Here is a 9,542-nt window from a genome sequence, read left to right as displayed (position 1 = left end):
TTTCTGTCTTGTTTCTTCCATTGCCACTCTACCCAGATCCTGATTCTTAAACCTTTCCTATCATTTTTTTTAAGATTTTATCTTTATTTATTTGACGGAAAGAGAGAGAAAGAGCGCGCATAACAGAACACAAGCAGGGGGGAGTGGCAGAGGGAGAGGGAGTAGCAGACTCCCCACTGAGCAGGGAGCCCCATGCGGGACTCGATCCCAGGACTCTGAGATCATGACCTGAGCCAAAGGCAGACACTTTACCAATTGAGCCACCCAGGTACCCCCCTTCCTGCCTTTTGATATTTACCTGAAAAAAGGTTATGAAACCTTTTGGAGGCTGCCGTTGGAAGCTCACCCTGAGCTTTTCCTACTCTTCCAGCTTGTTTGACTTGCTCTCCCCAAGCGATGAAATATGGCGTTGGGGGTTCTCACTGGTCCCCTGGCACAAAATGCATGTTCGGAAATGGTTGAGTGACTGTGCCTGCATGGTTCTGGTCTCTACAGTCCCCTTCCTATTCTGATGATGAGGAGGAGGCAGGAGAACACTCTTCCTCCTAAGTTATTGCTTTCAGTGGGAACTCTTAATTAGAAGCAGAAATCTTTTCCCCCCCAGTTATTTTCATGTCGCATTGCTTTGATTTAAAAAGAAATTAATATCTAATTATAGTTGATATATAACATTCTAGAAACCATCTCTTTTACAAATGCGTAGATGTCAGTGTTTGTAGGGTACAGGCTTCTGGTTTTCACCGAAGTTTGGTAATGGTTCAGAGTGACCTGACTCCTAGCCTCGCTAAGGAGGCTTCCCCTGAGCAATCTATTTACCAGTGAGTTAAAATTACATTTACCGATTTATTAATGGGTCACACACCCTATTTGGAAAGTAAAATTTCGATAGTGACACTTTATATCAGCAGTTTTTTTCATCCTCTCGTAAGAAGACCTAGGAATTATTCTCTGCACTAATCTGGTGGGATACCCACCCTGAAGAATTAGAAGCAGTTAATGGTCCTTCTGTTCCTCTGTGGATCACTTCATAGTGAGAATGCTGGGGCATAGGAGGTCTTGGTCTTTAGCAAGAAACTGAGTCTGCTTTTTAAAAAATTTGCTTTCAAGTAAACAATTTAGTTAGTTTTCAGTGTCAGTGGGCTGTGGAAATATAAATGATTACATCCTTTTAACAGATCTGGCAACCTGGCTTCCCCCCCGCCCCCGCCAGAACTCAAATATTGCTATATGGTTTGGTTGTGGTGGTGGTGATCACTGAACAGTCATTAAATAACAGTGGAAAGTAGACAGTTGATGAGGAAAAAATCAAGTAGTCATTCGGATGGTATTTTGGTTACTTAATCTGCCTCTGAGCATATGGTCTAGTCGGCTGAAATAATTTAACAGTGACAAAATATATTCGGTAACGGGAGATTAAAAACAACCTATTTATTTTCTTTTTTCCTTCCACAGTGATATTTTTATCTCTGTTAACAAATACAGTGTTAGCCATTTAAAATTTATGAAGACAGCCTCTGCTGAGTCCACAGTATACCCCGACCTTTATCATCTATTTTACGTGCGTAAGCTGTTTGCTTTGGTGGTGGTTCATGATTCAAACGTGTTGCTATAAGTGGTGTTAGTCTTTATATTGGACTGTGGACAAGAGGTCAATGTGAGATGAAGTAACATTTTTTACTGGGCCGACTTGACCCTTTCGTGACTCATCTCTTGGACTCCCATCACCTCATGGCTCCCATGTGTGGGTAGCTGTCTGGGTCGCAGAGGTGTTCTGTCTCCTTGTGGAATATTCTGTCCTCATCTCTGCCACTCTCGGTCTTAGGCATTGACACACGTAGTGGTTTTAGAATGTGCTCACCAATTCTTTGGCAGTCCTTTTCTTAAAGTGTGGGATCTAATTCCCCTCCCCTTGACTGTGGGCTGGACATAGTGATGTGCTCCTAGTCAACAGAATGTGCTGGTGTGACAGCGTCTGGTTTCCAAGACTAAGTTGTAAAAGGGAACTGGCGTCTGCCTCTCTTCCTCTGTCTCCCCCAGCCTTCCTCTCCTCGGATCTCTCACTCTGGGGGAAGACAGCTGCCATGTTGTGAGGGCACTCAAGCAGCCCTCTGCATGAGTCCATGGTGAGGAGCTGAAGCCGCTAGCCAGCAGCCATGTGAGTGAACAATCTTGGGAGCAGCCCCTCAGCCCAGTCGGACCCTAAGATGGTGGCAGCCCTGGCTGACATCTTAACTGCTGCCCCACGGGGGACGTGAGCCAGAACCACCCAGATTCCTGACTCTTAGAAGCGGTGTGAGATAATAAATGTTTCTTGTTTCAAGCCTCACAGTTTTGAGGGAACTTGTTTTGCAGCGGTTGATACACGATAAGTCATTTAGCCCTTCTGGGTCGCTTTTCTCATCTGGGACAAGAAACAGGGACAAAACAGTGCCCGGAACAAGCTGATGGCAATCTATTCGTACATGAAAGGCTGCTCTCAAAACCAGCTGACCCTCCCTGCCCCCCCCACACTGGCCTTTCTGTCTCCTCACCTGTCTCTGGCAAAAGCAAGCCCACTTGTTACTTATTTCTTCTTGTTTTGAAACAGAGACAGATCATATTGGGAATATGATGGGGAATATTCTTTTAATAAGTAAAGCTGTATTTACACTTAATTAATTTTCATAACTACTCAGTAAACCAACCTATTGGATTTACTATTTCTGAAAAGAATGTCATTTTATTAAAACTCGTTGTTCTTTTATCTTCTTGGAAATAGGATGAATTGGGCTGTTGTACTCTGTAATTACGGTAGATAAATAGACATCAGTCAGTCATTTATTTCCATCTGATCTCTCTCCCGGCGTGATTTAATTCCATTTGTGCCACTTCAGGTAATAGCCTGCTTCTGCTGTACACATCTGTAAGAACAATGTGGGCAAAGTGCCTATCTGGAGCTTCTGAAGGCTCTATGAAAACTCACCCAGTTCAAATACGAACAATAGCAGCTGCAAGCTCAGGCCAGTTAGTAAGTAGGAGGACAGGAAATTGGGTTAGTATTATGTGGCTCAAACACTGTTTAACAGGGGTGAGGCCATTGCATGCCGTAGGTGAGGCTCTCCAGGTCTCTCCCGCAGTGCGGTCAGAATGGGAAAGTCGAGCGGGGCAGCAGCATCCTCCCCGCTCCACGGTTGGTGATGTGGTTGGCAGACCGCTACTTCAGCTCCCCTGGCAGAATCCAGGGTTGGGCTAGAACCACTGATCCCGCCCTTGTCCACACTGGTCAGCAGCCTAGGCTGTCTGCGGGTTAGTCATTATGCATCTGGTGTCGACAGCCCTCCTCGGAGGGCGGGAGAGACAAAGCAGAGATGGGGCTGCGCCTGGGAATAGGCTTACCAGATCACGGGCTTTGAATTCTCTGCAACTTCTGACCCAGCATCAAACCACATCGTTACTCCTCTAATCTCAGCAGTTTATCCTTGTCACTAAAAAGGGGACCTGTCTGTCGCTGCATCATTTTCTCTTAACAGGGAGCAAACAGATCAGTTGGTTGCACATCCTGCCTGTCAGTGGGTCCTGGGCACAAGAGGCTTCCCCATATAGTTACATTCCTCGAGCTTCCCCTGTGAAACGAGCCTCCACTGGTGTAAATAAGTCTCATAATGTATGTAGATATATGGCAGGGGGTTGTTGTAATGAAACACTTCCAGTGCAGAGTGGGCGAAGCCAGTCAAATCAATCTGAGTACAGTAGCGTGGGGATTTTTTTTTCCAACTCTAATGTATTATTATGCAACTAACATAAGACCAGTGCCACACTTGGTGCCCCGTGAGGATACACAAGAAATGTGACAAGGCCCTCCTGCCCTCCAAAGACCTCAAGTGCTTTTGGATACCAAACGTATGTGAAGTAGGTAGAAAGTATAAGAAAGTGCTGGCTCCGTCTGGTCCCCAGGAAAGCTAGGGCAAGCAGGGACCACACAACCTTCAGCCCAGTGGCCCAGGGGAGAGAGGCTGGTGGCTTCCTCAGACCCCCGTGGCTAGAACCCGAGGCTCCAGCTCCTGGACCACGGCCTTTCCCAAGTGCCGCGTGTCCTGCCTGCCCCTTAAGTGTGGGCATCTCCCCCCTGCCCCGGGACCCGTCCTTACTCGGCTCCCACCCTCCCTGGATGCACCCATGTGCTCACCAGCAGCTTCGATTGTCTCCTGCCTTTCCAGAACTGCAGCCGTCTGTCTACTGTGTTTGCCAGGTACCTCCTCTTGGGATCTCCCAGTAACCCCAACATTTCCCCGACAGACTCGTCTCTATTTCCCGGTGCTGCTCCCTACCCCACCCACACCACTCACTCGTGCTCCTTAGCCGTGAGTGCCTGTCCTGTCTGAAACATCTGGGTAGGAAACCTACATCTCTGATTCCTTCCTTCCTTCTTGCTCTCCTTCCAGTCACGGCCCCACGGCTGTGCCAACCTCCTCTCTGCATCTCTAGGACCTGGATTTGAACCAGCTCACCACAGTCCCTTGTTGCATTGCCCTCTTGACCCCCTGGCCTCTCTTCTGTCCCCTCCATCTGCTCCCTACACTACAGCCAAAGCGATGTTTCTGGAACACAAGTCTCAGTCTCGGGATCTTGCCACTTCCATGTCTGTTTTTCTGTCATGCAGTTGCCTCCATCACACCTTCATCTCCCCATCCCCATCATTTCATCTTGCCAGGTCAATTCTTAATGCCCTCAGATCTCTGCCGAGATGTCACTTCTTGTGCACAGGCTTCTCGGAGCCTCCCCGACACTCCTGCCAGCGTGCCGTGCCCCCCACAGTCTTCAGGGTGTGTGACACTGTGCCATCATTGTTGGATGCTTGTCTTCCCCCCATCGGGCATGCCCGGCCAAGGTGAAGCTCCCTGGTCCCCACCATGTTTTTGGGGACTTTCTCCCATCCAGCAAAGGCCATGGGTCAGGTTTACAGGAAGAGAGTGGAACATGACAAGTGTCTGGAAGGGTGAGCCATTGACAGGTGGTGGGTCGTACACCCGCAGCGGCTGTCTCAGACAGTGAATCCCATCAGTGATCCTGAACGATCAGGAATTTACAGTGATAAGACATATCCTGAGATGAATGGTTAATACATTGTTTTGCTTTACTTGTGTCTATCTGGTTGGTTAGAGGGGGAAGATATTTTATTTAAAGGCAGTACAGTAGAATGACTGAGACCAAGAAATCAATACTAAATCCCCCGAGGTTTGAATCTAGCCTTGTTTTTTCCTTTGTTACGTAAGCTCTCAGTGCCTCAGCTTCCCCATCTGTAAAATGGGGCTAATAAGAACGACGTAAGGAGGATCAATGTGTGTGCAGAGTCTAGGATGGGGCTCGGCACCTCCGAAGCGCTCTGAGTGTTAGAGGCCTAGGCGGCTCCTCCTTTTCTTCCTCCTGCTCTCACTTTACTCTAGGAGCAGGTAGGTACCATGGTAATTGGCAGTTTTTGACTCGGGAGTCCAGAATAAAAGAGTCCTTTGCGAATGACTTCCTAGAAACGTATCGTTGGATTTTTATGATATTGTGAGACTCGGGCTCTTGTAACTTGATTCAAACTGCGTCCTGATTGAGAAAAAGTCACCCATAGCTTCTTGCTCACTGTGTGACCCGTGTGGGCAAGCTGCTTGGGCTCACTGATCTTCCAGGTCTCCACTGTGAAAGAGGAATGATACACGGCCACGGTGGACGTGACAGGGACGAGAACACATGGTGCAGAGTAGGCATTTGTAAGTGCCACGTAGCATCATTTCACCTGCTCGGGACTTTGCTGTTCGGCATGTTCTGGGCTCCAGCTTTAGTTTTGTGGTGGGCGTGGGAGACTGGCAGGGGGGTGGGAGGCTAAGGAGTGTTGCATATGGACTAGTCCGTCTTGCCTTTGGGAAGAAGGAAGCATTTATTTTCCAAGAAAACATGGATGGTTGACCTGCCTCAGTGTTGATTTTGTCGACAGTACAGCTAATGCCTTGGTTCTCACACGTAGAAAGTAAGGCACCGGCCCCACCAGCAACTTTCACTTTTGATTTTGTTCAAGTACAAGGTTAAATGGTTTGATCCATTAGCCAGTGTAATGCCTGTGGGGAAAAAAGTTATTAGCCACAAAATGCTACAAGCAAGCTGCAAAATAAGAATTAATAATGCTTAATTAAAAGTCTGCACAGCGTGACTCGGGTTACTTCATTACTTACTGAATTAGTATTCACATGTTTCCATATATTGTAAAGGTAGTAGGTTAGACTCTCCCCCTCCCACGCACTTGCCAGGCTTGCTGGGAAATCATTGCCATTAGTAAATTGAAAGTTTATCTCAAAAGCCAAATTATAAATACCTTTGAAAAAAACTTTTGCAGGGAGAAATACTTGAATTAGGACGCAAATGATACATTTTGATACATTTGTTAAAATGCAGGATAGAATCTTCAAAAGTCCCAGCACTTGGGGCACTCGAAGGACTGAGGCCTTGTGACAGCTGGGTGGGGCTAGGATCGCCAAGGCACAGGAAGGTTCCTCAGCAGCCCACTGTTTCTGCAGTGGGGTCATCCTCCCGGGTCCCCCTCCCCCCCATCATTTCCTTGCTGACCCTGGTGGTTTAAACCCAGCTGTATCACTGAAGAAGCAGCCTAAGGAAAAGCTGGCCTCAAGAGGGAGGAAGCTTAGTCATGGCTTCTCTTTAATTACTGTACCGTTTGAGTAAAAATGCAGGTTATTGGCAAAGCAAGTTGCATTTGGGAAAAATGTCTGATTTGGCCCTGCCCCTGAGGATTGCCTTCCTTGCAGATCTCACTTTACAGTTTGAAGAGCCAAAATGTCTCCAGTGGTCAGCTTTTGCACAGCACGCAGCCCATGCTGGTCCAGTGGAATGCTGGCTGGACAGACCTGTGCGGACCTGGTCGGGTCTCCCGAGGGAGGGCTTCATGCTGCAGATTATCCCGGCAGCATCTGCTCAGGAGAATGGCCGAGAATGGCAGGTTGACGATGCTTGGCTCTCAGAAGTCTGTGTAGGAAGATGACTAGCCATGGGACATTTCTGATCTGGGTTATATACAGAAGCCTTTCTTACTTGATTCGCAGAAATCAGATTTCAAGTGGTTGAAAATATATTTAGCTCTGTGGTCATGGAGATGTTTTTTAGTTTGATTTAATGTTGATGGATTAGAGTAAATTGTTTGTGCAGATGAGCTGAATAAATTCTGCCAGAGCTTATATCTTATTCTGGTTTCACATTAAACCCTTAATTTACGGCTCTGTTTCATTGGCAGTCTTATTAGAGTAAGCCCTAGGAAAAGCTTGGCTGGTCCTTCTTCCTCCCTCCACTGTTATTCAGTGGAATTAAATCATTTAGCAACCACAGAGGAGGGCTCCAAGGGGCCCGGAGGGAGAATCGAGTCCTAGGGTGTCCTTAAACCATCTAAGATGTTTGGAGAGCTACCCTGATTTTAATGGCTTTAATTTAACCACTATTGAATTATTTTATTTAATCTACTTTCCCCATCTCCCTTCCCTACCTTCGCAGATCCAGAGCCCTGGGAATTTTCGGAGTTATTTCCTTCCCATAGATGTGCAATGCAAATATAAAACGAAGAGGGAAGTGGAAATCCTTCCTTGGAAAAGGTCACTCCCACACTTTTCTCCCCTCATGTCTCTACCATCTGAGAAGTTCTGAGATGCAGGTCCTGGAGATGGGAATTCTCTCTCCCTCATCATTTGCATCCCCAGGGACCACTGGCATCCTAACACTATTTATTGAACTGGTGAATGCAGGTGTGCTTGGAAAACTGATCAACTCATTTGGTGTCTTTGTTCCCCTTAGGAGGACTGGAATGAAATTGACCCAGTTAAAAAGAAAGACCTTCATCATAGCAACGGGGATGAGAAAGCACAAAGCGTGGAGACCCTCCCTCCAGGTACTGTGGCAGCCCCTGGGGACCCATAAGCCTTGGGCTGGTGGCTGGTGGCTAGTGGCTGGGAAGTCCTCTTGCTCAGAAACTGCGAATGAGCCGAATGTGCCCTTTGGCACCTATGGAGCCTGCGGGATAGAAAATGGATTTCATAGGGCTGCTTGAGACACTGCCCTATAGGCAATGTTTTGGGGACTTCCTTCAAGCCCATTAGTGGGTGGTGAAATAAGTTTACTAGGAGATGACCAAAATTTGTTGAAAGAAAAAAAATAGACTAAAATAGAAAATATAGGATAGTATATTGGTTCACAAATATTTTAAAAGACTCTTTTTTAGAGCAGTTTCACGTTCACAGCGAACTTGTGTGTAAAGGACAGAGCTTCCCATCTACCTCCTGCCCCTGCACATGTGCACCTCCCGCACTGTCAGCATATCCCACCAGAGTGGTCCATTCCTACAGTCAGGGTACCAACATTGACACGTCACAGTCACCCAGAGTCCATAGTTCATTCACAGTAGGATTCACTCTTGGTGGTGTACATTCGGTGGGTTTTAACAAAAGTATAGAGACATGAATCCACCATTACAGTATCCTACAGGAGAGTTTCACTGCCCTAAACAGCCTCTGTGTTCCGACTTTTCATCCTTCCCTCCCCCTAATCCCTGACAACCACGGATCCTTTTCCTGTCTCCATAGTTTTGCCTTTTCCAGAGTGTCCTATAGTTAGCATCATACAGTATGTTGCCTTTTCAAACTGGCTCGTCTCACTTAATAATGTGTAGTGAAGTTTCCTCCACGTCTTTGCATGGCTTGTTGGTGTATTTGTTCTTATCACTGAGTACTATTCTGCTGTCTGAATGGACCACGGTTTATCCATCACCTACTAAAGGACATCCTGGTTGCTTCTAAGCTTTGGCAGTTGTGAAAAGAACTGCTGTAAAGAGCTGCGTGAAGGGTTTTGTGTAGATGTACGTTTTCAGTTCATTTGGGTGAATACCGAGGAGGAAGACCGCTGGATCACGTAGTAAGACTGTGTGTAGTGTTGTGAGAAACTACCAAACTGTCTTCCAAAGCAGCTGTACCATTTTGCATTCCCACCAGCAGTGAAGGAGAGTTCCGGCTGCTCCACGTCTTCAGCAGCATTTGGTGTTGTCAGTGTTTTTCATTTGGGCTGTCGTAACAGGTGGGAAGTAGAATCTCATTGTTTAAATTTGCATTTCTCTAATGATACATGATACTGAGTTTCTTTTGATGTATTCATTTACCCTCTGTTTATCTCCTTTGGAGAGTTATCTATTCTGGTCTTTCACCCATTTTTTTAAGTGGATTGCTCATTTTCTTGTTGAATTTTATTTTTTAAAAAATATTTTATTTATTTACCAGAGAGAGAGAAAGAGCTCAAGCAGGGCGAGCGGCAGGCAGAGGAAGAAGTAGGCTTCCTGCTGAGCTAGGAGCCCGAAGTGGGACTCCATCCCAGGACCCTGGGATGGTGACCTGAGCCGAAAGCAGATGCTTAAAGGACTGAGCCACCCAGGCATCCCTCTTATTGAATTTTAAGCACTCTTTGTATCTTTTGGATAACAGTCTTCCATCAGATATGTTTACAAATATTTTTTCTCAGTCTTTGTCTTGTCTTTT

At 46.5% G+C, this 9,542-nt stretch overlaps 1 protein-coding gene across 1 annotated transcript in view; it reads left to right on the top strand.

The window, feature by feature from the left end:
• The window catches only part of LOC117802802 (polypeptide N-acetylgalactosaminyltransferase 2-like), an 82,349-nt gene extending 74,411 nt beyond the window's left edge, over positions 1-7,938 (top strand). Inside the window, exon 2 of the mRNA XM_034663578.1 lies at positions 7,816-7,938. Within this exon, the coding sequence (XP_034519469.1) occupies positions 7,816-7,938 (123 nt within the window). The remainder of the gene's footprint in view (positions 1-7,815) is intronic.
• Positions 7,939-9,542: the final 1,604 nt, after the last annotated feature.

The sequence above is a fragment of the Ailuropoda melanoleuca genome, chromosome 6 (assembly GCF_002007445.2).
Source record: "Ailuropoda melanoleuca isolate Jingjing chromosome 6, ASM200744v2, whole genome shotgun sequence".
NCBI classification, from domain to species: Eukaryota; Metazoa; Chordata; class Mammalia; order Carnivora; family Ursidae; genus Ailuropoda; species Ailuropoda melanoleuca.
Note: the sequence above shows the minus strand (reverse complement) of the source record. Positions and strands in the feature narration are given on the sequence as shown.